The sequence below is a fragment of the Eptesicus fuscus genome, chromosome 10, assembly GCF_027574615.1.
Source record: "Eptesicus fuscus isolate TK198812 chromosome 10, DD_ASM_mEF_20220401, whole genome shotgun sequence".
Lineage (NCBI taxonomy): Eukaryota > Metazoa > Chordata > Mammalia > Chiroptera > Vespertilionidae > Eptesicus > Eptesicus fuscus.
Window position 1 is genome coordinate 67067022 of NC_072482.1, and position 21844 is coordinate 67088865.

At 37.4% G+C, this 21844-nt stretch overlaps 1 protein-coding gene across 1 annotated transcript in view; it reads right to left on the bottom strand.

Moving 5' to 3' along the window:
- The window catches only part of GRM1 (glutamate metabotropic receptor 1), a 307099-nt gene that overhangs the window by 66939 nt on the left and 218316 nt on the right, over positions 1-21844 (bottom strand). Inside the window, exon 3 of the mRNA XM_028140654.2 lies at positions 16264-16499. Within this exon, the coding sequence (XP_027996455.1) occupies positions 16264-16499 (236 nt within the window). The remainder of the gene's footprint in view (positions 1-16263; positions 16500-21844) is intronic.

The following is a 21844-nucleotide window of genomic DNA, read 5'->3' on the forward strand; positions in this document are numbered from 1 at the left end:
ATAGCACTCGGATGAGGTTAGAGATGTGCCATTTGTCCCCCTGCACTGATTTCTTACACAGCTAGGAACAAAAAGGCAGCAGCAGAGATAAATTCCACCATTAACTAAAAAGCCAATGTAAAGATTAGTTTACTGAGAAATGAGCATTGGAACCAAGGTATGTATATTCACCCTGTATGTGCTCAGAAATATTTGGGAAGGGAAAACTGTGAAATAGATTGATCAGCATGACACTGCCACGTTGATCTAGAAGTTCTTCCAGTGATGAGGTCAACAGGAAACCATTAAAAGCATATCCTCTAAAAACACTGGGCATTGATTTTTCAGCTGTACCCCCTGATAGCTCAAGAACTATAAAGTGAAGGCAATGATGATTTTCCTTCGCCTCAACAACTGCCGAATCAGAATCACCAGGTATTTCTACAACTACTCATGTAGACTGAACAGCATAAAATTGCCTCGGTGGATTTTTTTTTTAAATTATATTAGTACAGAGAGAAAAGACTCTTTTGTGTACCAAGGAATATCATGGTTTATGGTTAAGTTTCTATTGTCCTTGGCTTCTTTGAATGTGATGTAGAGACACATTTTTGATGTCCAGAGTAGCCTTGCATGTAAAAAGCAAGGATAACTGAGGGTGATTTTGCTTCCAGAAATCCACCACAACACATCCCCTATGCCTAATTGCAAAACCACTATCATATTGTCAGAACAGATCCACCTGCAATGGAAGCATACCTTGCTTGTTTTCATGAAACTAAATAGAGTTCTTAGACAATAATCCTATATAATAAAAGACTAATATGCAAATCAACTGAATGGCTGAATGACTGATCGCTATGATGCGCATTGACCACCAGGGGGCAGACGCTCAACGCAGGAGCTACCCCCTGGTGGTCAGTGTGCTCCCACAGTGGGGAGTGTCGCTCAGCCAGAAGCTCTCCCACCTCTGCAGTAGTGCTAAGGATGTCTGACTGATGGATACTCTATTAACTTAGTTAATAAAGATAGCAATAATAATATATATTATTTATTAAATTTTAAATAGCCATTCAGAGGGTTTTAGATTTGAAGCAATAAATCAAAGGAAGTCCCTATGCTTTTAGGCTGTCTACAGCAAATATTCTAAGCATCCATAAACTCATGAGTCTTCTTTTCAGCCATAGACACACATGATATCCTGAGGAAGATGGGTGAACTAAGCAAGCAAAGAAAGCAAAGTTAACATTTTCCCATTTGTTGGAGCTTGGGACCCAACCCAAATTCAGAATAAAAACTGACAAGGATAGGCCACATAGAAGCCTTCTTAGACCTGAGCTTGTTAGACCCAAGTAATTTCAGCCCTGATCCATCTTTTTCCTACCCACCCAACCCCCAAACTCCCCTGCTCTCCAAACCTCCAAACTTTGAGCTTGGATTATACCATCAATGAAAATGGCAACTCATAATTTACCAATAACATCATTGTGCTATATCTTTACAATAGGAATTTCCTGGCAGGGAAGTGGTTGGAGGCAGTGCTTTTTAAATTTCTGCCGTAGCAAACACAGACCCTAAATTCCATGAAAAGGCCAAGTTGTGTGCAGGCAGCAATCTCAGGATCTAGGAAGCTGGCTTCCCTCCCTCTCTTTCTCTTAAGAACACATCTCAATAAATCATTAGCAAAAGAATCTCTGCCTCTGGCTCTACCTCTCAGGAACTCAACCTAAGCTAAGAAAAATGGCCTGTTATAGATTAGGCATAGGTCATAGGCTCAAGATTCTAAAGCCCTTTCTTCAGGATAGATCGTGAGGCACTTTTCTCAACTAATATCAGAATTGGACCCTTTGAAGGTATCTGCTCCAATGAAGATTCCTGCGCTCCATCATAGATCCACTAAAAAGAATCATGTTATTGAGGCCCAGAGCTCCCTGGAGAGACCCACATACTTTAAAGATTAAGAACGTGGTTCCAGAACTTGGAGTAGAAAGAGGGTATTGATGGAAATTAGTGGGTGGGCAAATAAAGAGAAGAGGGACACAGGAGCTGGGAATCGGGATGAAGCAGAAGTTGAAACAGAATGAATAGCTAATGCAATGGAATGCAAATAAGAGGCATCTCAGTAGTGACAGCAACTTCCCCAGAGAGGGATTCAGAGCTGGGAAATACCTACTGGAGAATTATGTGTCCTTCATTAGCTTGTGCCACTTCATGGGCCCTTAGGGCTCCTACTTATAAAATGCGGAAGGTGAGGCCTTCCATTTAACAACTTTATATTCATGTAATAGAGACAGACTTAAACAATGTACAAGTGATTTAAACCAGTTGAAAAAAGGACATTACATAAATACAAGTTATGACACTATTAATACCTCCCTGGAGGAGTTTCAAAACCACAGCCAAGTTCTGAAGCCTTACAATCTGCATGAAGCAATAACAAAGTTCAAGAGGTTTCAGATTTAATCTGCAAAATATCAGTCAATGAAAAAATTTCTTATTCATTTCTAAATTATTCCTAACTGAGGGCAGATAATACCTATAAAACTTCGGCATCTGAAGACTCTTATTAGCTTTAAGAGCAAGACTGCATAATAGATATTTTTTCTCATTAAATTTTGGCTGAGTTTCAAAGGAAAAAAGACTTCTAAATGAAAATAAATTCTTTACAGAGGAATTTGTGCAAGAATGAGGTCTGGTCATATATCAATGGAATATTCTTAGGCTGAGAGAAAATAAGGTTGTCAAGGCAAAGACCTCAAGCTTATAGTGACTTATTAGTGGGAAATAAGCCATCATGGCACTCTAGTGGTATGTAAAGATGCAGATAATGGCATGTCAGGTGCTTTCCACACCATATGCCACTCTAGTACAGCATATCTGCTTTCCCTACGACTGGTCCACACCTGCCTGACATAAACTTGTGGGAAGCATGTATGGAGAAAGAACAACAGACTTACATTCTGGTCTTAGCTTCTTCATAGTGACCAATGTAAGCTAGTCATGGTGACTGTACTAGTAAGTCAATAACAAAATCTGCCTCAGCTTCCCCATATGTATCCAGGAGGGTAATAGACTATTATATGAGACAGTTTACATGACATTTGTGTTGTGTGGCTATACACAAGACAATAAATCTTCTGGGTCCAGCTTTTGCATCTTGTGAAATAATTTGGATTCTAATTATGCCCAGATCTTTATATTAAAGGTCATACATAGGTTGAGAACAAAGCCACTCAGTTACCCATGACTGTCACAGGCATTCTAGGGACTAACAAGGATGACTGAAGAGCCACACTTTCTGGTCACTGATTTTTAGCTTCTCATTCCCCAAACCTCACACTGGGGCTAGTAATTAGGCTTGATGTACCCATATTTCATTTCTCAACCACTGTTCAGTCCTGTTAGAATCCTAATTAGTAGTGAAATGGTTGAAGGATGAGAAAGGCAAAGGGAGGAAGAATAGAAAATTAGCCTAAATATCAAGGATTTTATTATAATAATGTGTGGTTTGACTTTTCCTCATTGTATTTTTCTAGACTTATAGGAAATGCATATTGGAGAGAGAGAGAGAGAGAGAGAGAGAGAGAGAGAGAGAGAGAGAGAGAGAGAGAGAGAGAGAGAAGAGAGAAAGAGAGAAAGAGAGAAAGAAAGAGAGAAAGAGAGAAAGAGAGAAAGAGAGAAAGAGAGAGAGAGAGAGAAAGAGAGAGAGAGAGAGAAAGAGAGAGAGAGAGAGAACCAGAATCAGTATCTCAGGATTTAGGCTTTTGTTTTTGAGATTTTAAGCCCTCACAACCATTACTGCCATTGTTCACACCCATATGATGAGGAGCTTAACTCCTTCCTCAATGACAGCAAAGATCTATTACCAGGGAACCCAAGTGTCTCCTACCAACTGAATCCTACCTAATGATGACAGATGATTCACCACAATACTTCCAGGAAATGGAGTAAATCTACTTCTAATTCCTTTCCTGACCATTGTCCCAAATAATATGTACAGATAAGTATTTAGGTTTAATGAAGCACAGTTATCAATGAAAAACACATTTTGTCAATTTGGTAATCTAGAAAACAGATCCTAGAATTGAGAACCATAACAGAGATAGGGGAAAAAGACTTGTTACTCATGTTAGGAGCCAAAAAAAAAAAAAAAAAAAAAGCCCACAAGTAATCACATATGTGAGGTAAACCAGTGTCTGCTAAATGCATGCAAATACTCCTATGAGAGATGATATTTCAGGACTATTAGATGGAAGGGGTTTCAGTGATCATTTAACTAAAATAATAAAGAGTCTTTTAGGAAATAGATAAGGAGTAATAGTTTTTAATTTTTTAGGCTGTCTACAGCAAATATTCTAAGCATCCAGAATATTTTGTGGTAGGCAGAATGGCCACCTAGAGATGTCCAAATCTGGAACCTGTGAATGCTATGTTACATAGCAAAGGTACTTTGCAGGTATAACTAAGATTGAAGCCCTTAGAAATATGAGTATTTCTCTGTATTATCCAGGTGGACCCATGTAAACCACAGGAGCCTCACAGGCAGAAAGCTTTTTCTGGCTGGAGATAGAGAAATGTAACAGAGCACATATTGAAGAGATCTAAAGCGTGAGAGGAACTTGGCCTACCCTTGCTGGAGCAGACATATGGAAAGCATGAAAAGCATGTGGGAAACTTATAGAAACAGCTGCTGGCTGACACGCAGCAAAGAAACAAGGACTTCTGTACTACAACTGCAAAGAACAGAATTCAGTCAACAACCTAAATGAGTTTAGGAAGCATTCATCCACAGAGCCTTCTGAGACACTACACAAGACTCAATTGAGCCATGTCATACTGTGACTTTGGACCTACAGGACTGTGAGATACTAAATGGGTGTTATTTTAAGCTGCTAACTTTGTGATTATTTGTTAAGGCATCAGTAGAAAACATATACCTCTCATTGGCAGTTATGCATGGTATATTAGCCTCCAGCCAACTGCAGAAAGTAGAAAATAAGAGACCCCCGTGGAGAAACCAATTAGCTTTCTTATTGCATGAAACTGACCTTCACAATAAATATTGCATTCATCTAAGACTGCTTCCCTCTGAATATTTAAGAAATAAATATTCATGTCCCTGAAATGACAAATAGACAGTGTGCTGTCCATTCTAGTCCTATGATTTTTTCTGACTTCCAAGCTATCACATACACTGTAAGGCCATTTTTCAACCAACCAGCTGACATTAAGGCCATCCTTGAAGGGCAATTGTTATCCAGACTATATATTTTACTGACACTTACCACCAGCTCAAAGTCATCTTCATAAACATATAGCTACTGCAGGATCCAGCCATTCTACTTTTTGGATTGAGCCAAAAGAAATAAAAGCATATTTCTATACAAATACTTGTACATGGACTTTCAAAGTAGCTTTATTTGTAATAACCAAAATTTGGAAACAACTTAAATGCCTATCACCAGGTGAATGAATAAATAAATTGTGATATATCCATATAATAGAACACTACTCAGCAATTAAAAGGAATGAACTGTCAATATATGCAATACAATGTTGAACCTCATCACAATAATTGTGCTGAGTAGAAGAAGGCAGACAGAAAAGAGTTTACAATGTACAATTTCATTCATATTAAAGTGCAGCAATTGCAAATTAACTACAGTGACAGAAAACCAATAAGCGATTGCTTGTGGATAGGGGTGGGGAAGGGTAGGGAGTGTTTGGAGGGAGGAATTTTTAGCTTGACACAAAGGAATCTGGTGAGTGAGATTTTCATTATTTTGAGAGTCATGATTGCTTTTTGGGCATTTACCTATGTCAAAATTTATCAAACTGTGCATTTTAAATATGTGAATTTTACCATATGGCAATTGTCCTCAATAAAACTATAAAAAAAGGTAAAATAGTGTAAATGAGCAAACTCCAAGTATATTTGGTCAGACCCATCATAAGAAGGACTATAACGTTTTTATGATGGCTGAAATTATAATTTTTACTTCATGTGAAATTCCCCAGCAGCAAATGTGTACAAGACATGAAACGAAGAACTATACTCCTGGTGAGAAGTAAAAATTAATAAACAAAAAATCACATTTGAAATGGAGTTGGGAGGCTTAAAGAAAAAACTTTCACCCACATGTCACTCAAGGCACACTACTGACACCAACAAGAAGAGATGTGCCTTAGTACAGCACTTCATACTACCACACTACCTGAGCAGGAGGAAGATGGGACTCCTTCTTGCCAGTGACAGCTTAGTCACTGGGAGACTTCTATAACTCAGCCAATAAAAAGTCACTCTATTTTGAAATTTCCGTTTCCTCCAATGAACTCTTTGTTTAAAAAGCCCCTCCCAAGTTCATGAAAGGGGTCCCCTCCTTTGTTTATCTGGACTTGAGCATGGTTCGCCATTAGAGCACATGTCCTGAAATGCAATTCTTTGCTGTTCCCGAACAAACACATTTGGCTAGAGAAATGTCTGGCTATCTCTTAACTTAAGGTCACAGAAGTAACACAACATATAAGATGTGGAGTAACCCTATTTGGGACAACCTAAATATATACTTGCCTCTCATGCCAGGGTAAACTCTTTATGAGAACAGCTATAGGTTTTAATCATTAAAAGCATTCACTCTCACATTTGTTCAGGAAGTAGGCTGGACCATAAAACTTTGGAAATATATAAATTGATTATTATGGAGAAAATTGATCTGTCAAATAATTTTTTAATGGATTGAACCAAATTCTAGTAATCATGGTACAGGAACTTTAAGCCATCTCCAATTAAGTAGTTTGCAGACATCGTAACAAAGTTCACTAGCATATCCAATATTATGCAACTGTAAGTTAAATGTTTCTATTAAAAGATAAAACATCATTCAAGGCCTTTCAGAACAGAATCAAGATGCATATACAGTAAAAGGATGGAAAACGTATGTCCTTGCATCAACTTTTATTAGTTTTAAATGATAGAACATGTACATGTTTCTATAAATCCATCAAATCATTAAAAATGGCATGGAATCACGCTGACCAGTATTGCTCAGTGGTTGGAGTATCATCCCATTCACTGAAGGGTCACATGCTCACTTCCTGGTTAGGGCACATACCCAGGTTTTGGGTTCTATATCCGGTCAGGGCATGTGCTGGACACAACAGATCGATGTTTCTCTCCCATATTGATGTCTCTCTCTCTCTCTCTCTCTCTCTCTCTCTCTCTCCTCTCTCTCTCTCTCTCTCCATCTCCTTCCCTCTCCCTATAAAATCAATAAAAACATATCCTTGGGTGAGGATTTTAAAAAATGGCATGGAATAAAGGAACAATACTGGATTTAAACAGGTGAGTGAAGATATGCCTGGTCTTTGTGAGAACCAGTCCACCTTATTTGTTGTGGCTGCTCTATGGGAATCACCAAGCAAAGTGGAAGCCTTGTCTCATAACAGCTTTTTCTGCTGGTAGAGTGGTCAGGATATTTAACAAGTGATCGTGCTCAAAACATTAACTTGTGAATTAAATCCAAATAACCATAGAAGCAATCAAATTTACTTTACGGGGTTAGAAATGTAGAATTCAGCCTTGTTAAATAGAACTTTCTATAATTATGGAAAATTTTGCATCTGTCCTGTCCACACTGTAGCCACTAGCCATATTTGCTAGCACATTTGACTTCACAAGTCAAAAATACTAATAAGAGATAGGCAGACCAAGACTTTGCTTGTAGTGTGATAGTATTTTCAGAGCTTCATCTCTGTGTGATAATTAATGTGATTTGTCTGAGAACTATAATGTCCAGATGTGACACAGGCTTAGTTTATTTTTATTCTTCCAACCAAAAGATATAGACACATTTGCTATTGACTGAATGTTTGTATACTCTCAGAATTCATGCTAAACCCTAATCCCTAATGTAATAATAGTTGGACATAGGCTTTTTGGAGGTAATTGGGTCTTGAGAGAAGTCCTCATGATGGGATCCATGCCATTATAAGAGAGCTTGCTTCCTTTCTCTCTTTCTCCACCACGTGAAGAAACAGAAAGAGGACCCTCACCAACACCCAACCATGCTGGCACTCCCATCTCAGACCTCCCAGCCTCCGGCAGTGTGACAACTAAATGTTTGTGGTTTAAACATTTAAACCACTATAGCCACCAGTCTATAGTGATTTGTTACAGCAGCCCAAACTAAGATGACATTCAAAGCTTTTGAAACATTTCCCCATAAAGTAACTTCTACCAGCATTGTATGAGAACCTATGGCTACTTTGTTTTGAGGGTGTTCGTTTGACTCAGCACAAGCAAACCCCATTTGTTAGCACTTCCTGTATGCACACCAGAATTCCCAAGTATAGTAGTTTTACTGCCTTGGGTCAGGGGGTTTTACATCCTGTGCATTGCAGGATCTATAAAAATCACTGGCTGTGTTCCATGAGATACAGGGTGTATTGTTGTACCATTCTTCTTTAAAAATGTTTTTTATTGATTTCAGAGAAGAAGGGAGAGGGAGAGAGATAGAAACATCAATGATGAGAGAGAATCATAGATCAGCTACCTCCTGCATGCCCTCCACTGGAGATTGAGCCCGCAACCCTGGGCACGTGACCTGACCAGGAATTGAACCATGACCTCCTGGTTCATGGGTCAATGCTCAACCATTGAGCCACTCCAGCCAGGCCCATTCTTCTTCTATGGGGAAAGACTCTAGCATTGTGTTGAAAATCTAATTAAATTAAATTAATTAAAATATTTACTTAAACCAGCTATATTGTTCCTCATGATGGTCATGGATTATAAGTCTATGCAGACCCTTTATCAATTATCTATTGCTACATAATGCTGCATAACAAACCATTCCAAGGCTTAGTGGCTTAAAATAACAACTCTTTATTTAGTTTATAAATCAGGAGGTCAACTGGGACGTTCTGCTATTCTGGATTGGATATGACTCATCTCAACTAGGCTTGCTCATGTGTCAACAGTCAGCTAGTGGATTGACTGGGGACTGGCTTATCCAGGATGACCTCAACTGAGGTCATCCTATTTATGCTCCATGTTATCACTCATATATTAGAAGGCTAACTCAGGCTTGTACATATAGTTGGGAGAGGATTCCAAGAAAATGAATGGATATAAGTCAAACCTCTTGAGGCCTAGACTTGGAACTAGTAAATTATAAAGTCAATCCAGATTCAAGACAGGGAATAAAACTCTACCTCTTAATGTGAGGATCTGTAAAGTCATATTTCAAAGAGCATAGACATAGGGAGGGGTGGAGAATTGTGAAGTCTCCCATAATCTCTAATTAATAGTACTAATTCCCATGTTGTAGGCAAATAATATTCTCTAGGAGTGCATATTGGCATTTGGGCCAAACTTCCAAGGAAAAGAGAAGTTATTACCCTAGAACCTAATGGGCAGAAATAAATATGAATCCATCTCCGTTTATAGAGTATCTTAATCTGGATCAAATGATAATAGAACAATCTTATCCAATCTTACATAGTAAGGTAATTCAAAATGGAAAGTCCATGAAGTTTGAGATCTAATAATGAAGCAAATATATTATAAAAATTAGTACCAATCTAAAATTTGTAAATGGTGGCCTCCAAGCTACTGGAGCAAGAGTACTCATGCTTGAAGATGCAAATCAAAATGACAATGAGATACCATCTCACACCTGTCAGAATGGCTATCATCAACAAATCAACAAATGACAAATGCTGGCAAGTATGTGGAGAAAAAGGAACCCTTGTGCACTGCTGGTGGGAATGCAGGCTGGTGCAGCCACTGTGGAAAACAGTATGGAGTTTCCTCAAAAAATTAAAAATGGTACTTCCATTTGACCAAGGAATCCCACTCCTAGGAATATATCTCAAGAAACCAGAAACACCAATCAGAAAGGACAAATGCTCCCCTATGTTCATAGCAGCATAATTTACAATAGCTAAGATTTGGAAACAGCCTAAATGCCCATCAGCAGATGAGTGGATTAAAAAACTGTGGTACATGTACACAATGGAATACTACGCTGCTGTAAAAAACAAAGAACTCTTACCATTCACAACAGTATGGATGGACCTGGAGAGCATTGTGCTAAGCGAAACAGCCAATCAGAGAAAGACAAATATCACATGATCTCACTCATTTGTGGAATATAATGAACAACATAAACTGATGAACAAAAACAGATCCAGAGACAGAGAAGAATCAAACAGACTGTCAAACTTCAGTTGGAACGGGGGTGGAGGGAGGGGGTGGGCGGGTAAGAGATCAACCAAAGGACTTGTATGCATGCATATAAGCATAACCAATAGACACAGACACTAGAGGGGTAAGGGCATGTGCTGGGGGGTGGGGATGGATGGGGGGAGGTCAATCGGGGGAAATGGAGACATATGTAATACTATATGTAATATTTTAAACAATAAAAAAAGAGTATTCATGCTTGGAAGTATTGAAATTTTGTCACATCAGACAATCTATCATTATTTTACAAGTTCTGAGCTGTTGGTCAGCATAACAGATGCCATCCAAAATCTTTCATTATGTCTTGGACAATAATGAAATACAAAGGTATATTAGCTTTAAAAAACATTGTGCCCATCTGTTCCCAATTGGTACAAAGAATAAGGGGAGGAAGTAAAATTATGGCTATAAATTCACTAGGTTGTATAAAAGGTTGATGAGGACATTGTGAACCTGGTAAACTCATACAGGTGACATACTGCGTGCCATAGCAAATCTTAATATCGCCATATTGCAAGATAACGGTAATACATGTTTTTAAGAGATCCCAGAACTGTCAAGTTTTTGGACGACATGAGGGAACAATTCAAAAATAGTAAAAACAACCATGAAAACTTTCTGTACCATATTCAATTTGTTTGTTTTTTTATAAGAAGGAGATTGGAAGCAAACTGAATGTCCAGAAACATAAGAATGGCTAAGTAATTATAGTGTTTTCACTGAATAGAATATTGTGGAACTATTAAAATGGTTTTTATAAAAACTATGCATCAACATTACAAAAAGTAAAGTATAATTCTAAGTGAAAATAAGACACAGAATTATATGCACACTATGATTATAACTATGCAAAACAAAATGATAAAAGTGCATAGAATTTCATGCAGTGCTAGTAGGAGTTGCCTTTTAGAACTCCTTATTTTTGAAAGCCTTAGAAATATGGTTTTTATCTTTTCATTGAGTAATTCAGCTTCTGAAAATACATCTCAAGAAAATGATATGAAATGCAAGAAAAAGGTTTAGGAAGAAGAACTGTTATTATATCACAGCAGCTTTTTCTTTCTTTAATTTGTGAAGAATTCTAAACACCATAATGTGTAGGAAGAATGCAGTGGTTAAATAAATTATAGCTTATCTGTTTGCAGAATGTTATGCAGCCATTAAGAATTTTAAAAAATGTAATGACAAAGGTAAATTGATAAATTTAAAAGAAAAGGCAGTATTCATTTTAAAAAGTAGTATATAAAATAATATTGCTACATCATTTAAAATTAAATAAAGATAAAAGTATACCAAAATTTAATAGTGTATTTAATAGAAATATATTTTTAAATTAACAGTGATTATCAGTGGTTACATAAGGGCAATTTCTAAATGCTCTTTCTCTTTATTTTGCTTTTCTACATTTCCAATTTTCATATGGTAAAGCATATGCATTGCTTTGATAATCAGGAAAGAATTATAAAGGCTACATAGGAAAATATCTAATTGGCATTATGTAACGGTAATTGGTTAAGTGTCATGTGCTTGTTTTTTCTAATTTTCACATCCTGGACTGTAGTTATTTTAAATTTATAATTTCAAAAACTATAAATTTTAATTATATCACCAATGTCATTTCTTATTTACTTTATGGTGAGATATGAAACTAATAATAACACTTTATATTTTGCTTGTATTATTTCGTTCAATTCTCACCACACCTGTGTGAAGTAGAAATGATCATGTTACAATTGTAGAAATTGAGACTCAGAGGTGCACTAAGCCATGCAGCAGATACCTAACTGAACCAGTGTGGGACCCAGTGGTTGTGTTTCCAATGCAATACTTTCTGAGCTCCCAGGGAGTCCTAGCAATTCTCATCAGGCATGATAAAGCACTATGTCATTGCAAACATGACCCAAGTGCTGTAAGCAACTAAGATGTTTACTGAAAGAGAATGACTTTGATTTGCTTTATAACTGCTCTTTCTACTGTATTCATAATGATTCATGTTTTAGAAGTTAGTCTTTGATGTTTCAATTAGTGCTTTTCTAACACATTTCCAATCCCTTGATATTCTCAACTAATTAAGCAGTGATATATAGTATTTGTATGAAGTACTATTTAATTAACCATAGTGATTCCCAAATTATTCAGCCTGGGTTCAGGACCCTTAAATTCAAACGGACAACCTAGTATACATGAACTCTTTATTTAAATAGTGACATCTGAGATTAAGCTCAATAAAGGTTTCTATGATACTGCAATGTCAAAACTTTCTAAAACACCCAAAATGACCCAATTAGAAGAGATACACATGAGTGAGAAACAGTAGCTATCAATAATAGTATGGAAAGGCTATTTCTACTTCCTCACACTAATTTTCACAAACATGTCTGCAATATTAATTTGAATACTATGAAATATATTTGATACTCAAGGATCTCAACTAGGTAAGAATGATACATATAGTTAAAGTTTATATTGTTCTTCAATAACATGGAAGCTAATTTTACAGAACTACTGAGATTAACACCGAAGAACATGAAAGTATACACATAAATATAGAATAGACAAACACTGCTAAAGATAAAATTCTAGAATTTCTGCAGCAGAATATATTAATAAGTTTGATGAATTAGTTCCAAATAGAAAAAGTTAAATAAAACATCTGCCTTCCTTAGAATTAAGAATAAAGAGAAAGAATTGCTGAACTTGACTTCAGGATGAAATGCAAACATAAACATGCTTATTAAGGGTTGTAGTCACATAAGATCTTAAAAATAGCTTTGAATGTCAAGCATAATATACAAGAGCAACTAATAAATTTTCAGATTGTTAATTGCTGCTGTGAACATTAACCAAGACTTTGCATGACATTAGACTTTAACCTTGACATTTGCATGTGCAATGACATGCAGTAGTATTGTACATGGTCAGAGAGTTCTCACTTTTCTTTGAGAGCTCAGGTCACAAAATATTTTTCTTGGTAATCCTCACATAAAGACATACAAGCATGTTTAATAGGTACTATTCTGAATTTTTCTAATGAACCACAATGGCAAAGGGGCCTCACTCGTAGGCATATTAGACTTGTCCAAAATCTAGCTCCTGATTCTTCCCCCACCTGCTTTTCTTGGAGTCTTCCCCATCTCAGCAAATGGTGACACCATCTTGGTTGTTTCAGACTAGAGTCCTTCATATATATATATTGGTTTCAGAGAGGAAGGGAGAGGGAGCGAGAGACAGAAACATCAATGACATCAATGACGATAGAGAATCATTGATCGGCTGCCTCTTGAACACCCCACCCTGGGATTGAGCCCACAACCCGGGCATATGCCCTGACCAGGAATTGGACCATGACCTCCTGATTCCTGGGCCAATGCTCAACCACTAAGCAACACTGGCCGGGTAGACCAGACTCATTCTTGACAATTCTGTCAGCAAATCCCCTCAGCTTTTGTTCAAAATGTGCTCAGAATTCAACCACCTCTCTCCATCACACTTGATGGCCCCACTCTTACCTGCCTTATTATAGTGGCTTTCTCAATGTGCTGCTTCCTTCTGCCTTTCCTCCTCTGTTAAAGTTTAAAAACTACAGAAAGAGTGATTTTTTTTCTTCAGAATAAGCAGGCAACTATGTCTCTGCTGTGCTTAAACTTCCAATGATTTCCACCTCACTCAGAACAAAGCCAAAATCCTCCCAAAATCCAGTTAAATCCTGCAGGATCTGTACCCTCATGTACCTCTCTGATTTACCTCCTACTCTATCTACTCACTGGCTCCAACCTGCCTGGGCTCATTACTGCTCTTCCGATAAGCCAGCCATGCTGGTGCTTCTTTTTATTCTCTATGCCCTTGTGGATGGCAACCAAGGTTTCAAGGTTGCCATCCACACTGCCATGCTGGTGCTTCTTTTTATTCTCTATGCCCTTGACGTGGGATGCCCTTCCCCACTGTTCACATGGCTCACTCCCTCACAGTCTCCACATCTGCAATCAAATGTCACCTTCTCAGGGAGACATTTTATGGTCATTCTCTATTGCAATCTTCCTATCTAGACTTCCAATCCTCATTCTTTACTTCTCCAGTGCTCTTTGGATCAAATGAGAATGTATATATTTAAATTTATTTTTGTTTACTATTTATTTCCCAGTCTTAAATGTAAGATTATTGATTTCACTTTTTTTGCTTTGTTTTCTGCTGTTTCCTAGAATAAATCCTTGTACATATTAGGTACTCAATAAATTATGGTGAATTAGTGAAAAATATTTTATTTTAAAAACAAGAGTCCTTAACTTTTGTTGTTTTTTAAGTAACTCATTGCCTTCCTACACTGAGAGAATATAAATTAACTCATTAGTTGGCTACTAAGAAATGACTGAGATTCCAATCAATGTTGTACAGGATTCTATGAGGTTTGCAAGTGCTATCGATCTTTAAAGATCTCACAGTTTAAGATTGAAAACAAAATTCATTAGGGAAAAATTAGAGAGCAATAAAAATTATATATTACTAAATACTAAATCAAGCATTGGGGTATTTAGGAGGTATGCGTTTGAATTCCATCGCTGCAATTAGCTACATGCTCCTAAGGAAATTGTTTCCAAATCTGCCCTCAATGTCTTTATTTTGCAAATAAGGTGAAGGCACTAGGTAGTTTATTGGTCCATTAGAGTTTTTCATTTCTGTTGGCCTATTAGTTGAGAGAAAGGAGAAGTCAGTTGAGATTCATATGTGAAAGTGGGTTAGCTGTTCGGCATCTCTCTTCCCCACTCCTGGCTCTGAGCCTCCCAAGAAGCCACACTTAGGAAGTTCTAATAACTGTGATTGACGGAAAATACATGCACAGCAGACAATTTCTCAGTGAACTCTGCTGAACCTCAGCAAGTCAGACATATATCACTGAAGTTAAATAGATTGGTATTTTAAAAAATTTCTAATGTCAAAGTGTGAATATTATTAAAACTAGAAATATTTCATGTAATTAGCCATCTTCTTATAAAATCTCACTCACTGTCTTTGGTTGTGATTTATCTCTATATCATGTGTATAATGTGTTTTGACTTGCCCAGAAAGCAAGCCAAAACACATGTCTAGGGTCTGGAGTCGTTCTCTCTCTCTCTCTCTCTCTCTCTCTCTCTCCTGTATACATTGTTATGGCTGAGTGTTGTATGTATAGATGGGTTCTAGACTTCTCTGAATAATATCTCCTCAGCCTAGTGAAAGGAAATACATGTTATACAACTATGCTACAATATAAATTTTGCCATGGCTGTACATCATGGTATGTTATCAACCTAGCATAGACAACTGGCTTTGAATGGCCCCAAGGTAGACCAAGGATAATCTATCTTTGCAGCATGGACAGGGGACAACAATGTCTCTATGCAGTAACGATAATACTCATAAAAGTTACCATGTTAAGACATATAAATTACAGTAGTTTTGGGGGGAGGTCAGGGATGAAGAAGACATCATGTGGAGTGCAGCTAGCCCCTGAAAGACCTAGAACAATGTGCCTGTAAGCAAGGCACAAGAAGCTCCGATTGGTATTGTCACCAGTTTACAAATGAGGGTGCAGAGTTTCTTGCCACCTATGACCACATACACCCATGCTGGTGGTGTGGCCCTGGGTGACACTACTTCATCTTCTCCTGACTTGTATATTGAAGCAAGTCATAAAGAAGAAAAAAAGGATCAAACCAATGCTGCTTATATATATCTGTGGCTAGCACCCCCTAAGCATGCCTGCTATAAAATTTCTTTCCCTTGGAATACCTAAATTCTCAGTTTGCTTTTTCTTTACTGATGTTACTTCTTCTTATCATTTGTTCCACTAGAGACCAAAGCAGTTCTTTCCAGAATATAGAAACATGAATCTCTGGGGCAACACATACACACTCTCCTCACTCCAGCTATTTTATAAATTAATATGGTAATTTAGTCTTTGCATCTCCATCCTTAGCACATTCTAACTCATTCAACAAGCTGTAATGGGGTCATAAGAGACGACCACACCTCTAAGTTGTGATTTTGTGAACGTGAGTTACCTGTGCAGATTTTCTTAAAGTTGGGATTTTCCAGAAGGTGTCCTGGTAGGCGGCACTGGAACCGGTGTTGCCAGAACTCAGGGAACCAAGGATTCCTCGTATTAGTGTCCAGCCTTAGTTTCAGGAAATAATCATCAAACGACCTGACCTCTGGAGACTGCAGCTTTATCGTGATTCCCCCGTTGGCTTCCACCTCATAACCTTCAATGACTTCATCTCTATCTGCCCATCCATCACTAAAAGAAATCAGGGGTTGGGGTGGGGAAAGAGAAAGATAAACATCTCACAAATAGAGCTTAGACAATTCAGCAAGGCTAGAGTCTAGTTTAAGCCAGCATCGCTACCCATCAATGACATTTATTTGGCAGAGAGCACACAGTTGTGAAATCATAATAATCCTGTTTAATTTTCAAAATAGTGAAAGTGATGATGAAGATGCTGATAGTAACAATTATAAGAACTAACATTTATTGAGCATATGCTAGTCATCAGATGCTATGCCACTCACGTTTACTGAGTCAGGAGATGTTCTGAGATCGAGGTGAAACCGGGCTACTAGCCAGGTAGTCTGGCTCTAAGCCCAGTGCTCTTTGCCACTAGATCACGAAGCCCACCAGTTCCTAGCCAGACCACCAGGAAATAAGACTCAGCAAGGTTTCAAGGTTGCCATCCACACCATTATATTAGCTGCATTACATGAGGTAGAATATCGATTTAGCTCAGAAACATGACAACCACAGATTTTGCTCCTAGACATTGTTTAAATTTGCATTGCTTAGAAATGACCAGATGCTTTTCCCCTCCTGGTGCTATTTCAAAGTAATAGCAATAATAAAAAAAGCAATCTCCTCAAAATAAATTATTCCTCCTGTTCATTAAATGGGAATTCACTGATATTTTATTTAATGGGTTTGAATTTTTATTTGTTCACCTTCTAGAATGGTCACATCTGCCATGAATAATGTAACTCCAATTTAATTCAAGTGTATATAGAAGCCAGGCCAACCCTCATGTGAGTGGTCATGGTCCCTTTCCAAGAGGGGTCAAAGAAAAAATGCACTGAACAGAGTGAAATAGGCAAAGAAGACTTTATTCAAGTCTATTCCCATAGGCCAAAACTCTGAACTCAATCTGCTAGAACAAAATGTGGGAGGGCTTTCAAGTGCTGGGATGAGCTAGTGAGAATGTCATGGGGATTATGAGGGGAGCTTGGTCAATGTGATTAGCCATCTGTATTTGGTAATTGCGACTTATCTAAGTTAGGTCACCACCTTCCCACAGAAACTGGGGAATAGATGTTGGCTATCATTTTTGGTGATTACATTTTATAGGGATGGCTCCCAGATGGGTTCTAGACTTCTCTGAATAATATCTCCTCAGCCTAGTGAAAGGAAATACTGAAAAGGAAATTTCTCTGTTATAAAACTTGCAAAAAGCTGAGAGAAATTTTGTATCTCAAAGGGACAGAGAAAGAATTTACAATGACATGTTTTTGAAAGTAAATGCTCGAAGAAAGCGGAAATGTATCCACTATTCCTTCTTCCCTCCCTCCCTTCCTTCTTCCTTCCTTCCTTCCTTCCTTCCTTCCTTCCTTCCTTCCTTCCTTCCTTCCTTCCTTCCTTCCTTCCTTCTGTCTTTTCTTTCTTCAGAATACACATAATGCCCACTATGTGCCAGGTGCTCTGCTAGGCTCAGAATTCAATTGAGAATAGACATGCTGTCTTTTGCTCCTACTGTTACAGACTTGTGGGGAAAACACACACTAAACAAGAATTATAAATGTTATGTAGGGAAAGGAGAAGTGACCAGTACTATAGGGAGAAGGGGCTTGGGGACTTAACTTAGTCTGGTGTGTATGTATGTATGTATGTATGTATGTATGTGGGTGGGAGTGGAGTAATTAGAAATGGATTTCCTAAGAAAGTGATTTCTGACCTGAGATTCAAAGGATTAGTCCAGTGAAGAGGGGGTTCTAGAAGGTTCCTGGTAGATTATCTAATACAGAGGAAAGAGCATGGCTCAGTTCGAGGGATTTACTAAAGTCAATAAGGCTGGAACCTAGAGAGAACAGTGCAGGAGATGCGGGTGCAGTCATAAATTCTAACCTAGGAATGTTAGCCTAAGGACTACAGGAAGTCCTCTAGGTGTTGTGAACCTATTTTAACAAGGCCACTCTCTCTGTTCCCTTGTGGTAAATGACTTGAGTATTTTTCTGACAAGTTCTTCTCTACTCACCATCACAGAATATCATGGCCCCTCAAATTGATCAAAGGAAAAAAAGACGAACTCATTTATCTTTTTACATACTCAGTGTGCTTAGAAAACTTCGAAGTAGTTTAATTATTCAGATTTATTCACATTTATATCATAACTACATCTACAGCAATTTGAAGCCCTGAGCTACAGTTCATGTCATGCTGAAAAGAAGGGTAAAAATAAAACCAGTTAGGCTTTCAAGAATTCTGCCTGTGAGTATATATTTAAAACCAAGGTGACATAACTTGAAGAAAGAATTACTTTTTGACACAAAGTTTGGGCTTGAAATGTGTTTCTCCCCAAGGTTTAATATTATATGAGATGTGTGTGTTCGTAGTCTGAACGATAAACCCACAATTTTTAAAGGGTATGAAATGAGACTTTTAAAATGTTTATATCCATTTCGTTTTAAAAAATCTATTCTCAGTTTATAAAAGCATGTATCACATGTGAGCGCTAGAAGCAAGATAAGTGTGACTTTCTGTTTTTTTTTTTTTGTCCATCCGCAGAGAGGAGCACATCACAGGAGTAAACCTTCATTTACGAATATAGGTAATTATAATAAAAGTCATATGGTTTAGTGGGGTGGGACCCCAAGTCCCCTTTGCCATTGGTCAAAACCCTTCCTCCTCACTGTAGATGACTCTTTCCCAAAATTAGAGTTGGTGTTAAATCTGAGAGGACATACAATCAAGTAGAACCAGATGTAACAGAGAAAATATTCAACTAGGATTAGTTGGTGAATATTTAATATATATATATATATATATATATATATATATATATATAGTCAACACATATACTTATATGGTGAATATCTTTTGAAGTGTTAATTACTCAAGTTTTCTATGAGATCTTAAATCTACCACGATTGAGGTGTTAGGAAATGCTAACAAATAAAAAATTGCTGAGAAATGTCCATAAAACAACTCCTGGGTTTTATAAATTTAAATTCTTTTGTTTACCTACCATTTGTCATATGTATGTGCAGAAACTTTTGAAGGATTCTCTCAGTTTAGTTTTACTGGGATTTTTTTAACGAGGATATTGGTTTGTAAACTCCCTGTGAAACACACTTGTAAAGAGAGAGCCAGCAGCTTGCCTGATACCTGGTGTAGGATTTTTCTTTTATTGGTGACGATGACAGTGGAATAAACTGTGCTTGACCAGAGATGACCTGCAGGCACCTGCTGGCCCTGCATGTGGAGTGAATCCTGCTGTGCTGGGTGCTGACCAGCTGCGGGCAGTGCTGAACTCTCTAGGAGGCCCATTCATAGCCTCTCACAGCTTCTGCTGTTCCATCTGTTTCCCAATTATTAGTTCCTTTTCTTTTCTGAGGTCTGGAATAAAACTGCATAATATGGATGAACGGGGTGAACAGTTACCAGAAAGCTGCATGTCCTAAGTATTCCTCACAAAACTACAAGAACGTTTATTGCCTATCCTCTTACTCAACATTTATATGGAGCAACTCTTTCACAAGGCTGTTCTTCCTTTCCCATGAAATCATTGTCCTAGTCTCTGAAAAATGTCACAATCCAAACATGAATAATAATATTTCTCCTACTTAATAAATTCTGATATTAACAATAGGAAATCATTATTTCTAATGCTACAAATTACAACTTGACAGGAGCTGCATGAGTCCTACTTTTGTATCATATCAGTTAAAGTAATTTAGTAAGCAAATCAATAGTAAGAAACAGAAATACAACAGTATTCATTTAAAAATTGTTCATAAACATTTTATAAAAACACATTTACATTCAATTAAAATAATTACAATTGAGGGAGTAAAGCAATTTGATTTATGTTATAAGATTAAGTAATTGTGTTTACCTGATAATGAAACTATAATACTTTTAAAGTATTCTAGGATTACCATATAACTAGGAGGAAAAGAAAAGCTTAATAAAAAGAATATTTTTGAAAACTTCTGTAATGAAGCACACATTCTGTAAGTGCTAATCATATTTACAAAGGTTGAAGAAATGTAGCATAATGTAATCTAAGTCAGGCAATGTCAATTGTGGGAAATTTTATGGAGGGAATGGCAGCTTTTTCAATAATAACTCAGACTGGCTTTATTCACTCAATCTTTATTAACTAAGAATCTTGCATGAGTTAGGCATTTTGCTTACTGCAAATACATTGCTAAAATGTACAGGCAAAGCCCCTATCATCAAGACTATTACAGAGGTGGAATGTCTGGCCACTCAATACACAGTAGCCACAGAGAGTTGCAAAGACTGAAAGGAAAGAAAGACAGGTTACAGGAGCACAGAAAAGGGGCAAGGTCTCATGTCAACGGAGATCCTCTCCAAGGAGAAGTGACATCGAAGATGAGGCTTAAAGGATGAGTTGCAGTTACATAGGTAAAGAGGGAGATAGAAGAGGGATATATTTAATGATCTTTATATTTCCATGAAAAGCAAGAATCCCATCTTTTACAAATAGAAGCTGATATCAAAGGGCAACATTAAAAGGTAGAAAATCTGAAAAACAAGTTTTTTTATAGATTGTTATCATATCTTGGTATTATCATCTGCAAAGTGTTGGCAGCAAACACTTTATGAATTTGACTGCCTTAGTCTCCTTGGGCTGCCATAACAAAATGCTCTCGACTGGTGGCTTTAACAAGAGAAATTTATTTTCTCACAGCTCTGGAAAATGTCCAAGATCAGGCAGGCTCCCAACTGATTGCTTTTGGTGAGTGCTCTCTTCCTGGCTTGCAGACATGTCCTTACATGGCATTCCTGGTGCCCACTCCACCCCCACCCCACCTCCACACACAGTGTGTGAGAGAGGGAACAAACTCTCTCTTGCTTTTTTTTCTTATAAGGACATTAATCCTATTGGATTAGGGTCCCACCTTATAACTTCATTTAAGCTTAATTACCTTATTCAAAGGTCTTATCTCCAAATAGCCACATTGGAGGTTGGGACTTCAACATATGAATTAGGATGTAGGACACAATTCAGTCCATAGCAGATGGAATGTTATTCAATTTATTATTCAATTTAAAAATTATCATATAAGAAATTAATGCACCCTGGGGGCAAGGGGAGAGGATGAGGGGCATCTGTAATACTGTCAACAATAAAAAAGATCATTTAAATTGAACTAAAACCCATGCCATAAATTATTGGAACTGGCTACTGATAAAATATTGGAGGTGACTTTTGAAAATGCAGCATCACTTACTTTACTTGGGCTCAAAATTTAAAATGAATGCCCCATACTTGCTGAAATTTTATGAAATCTCTGCTTTCATTTTTATCCACAGACTTCTGTGAGGCTGGTTATTCTATGAGGAATGCTATG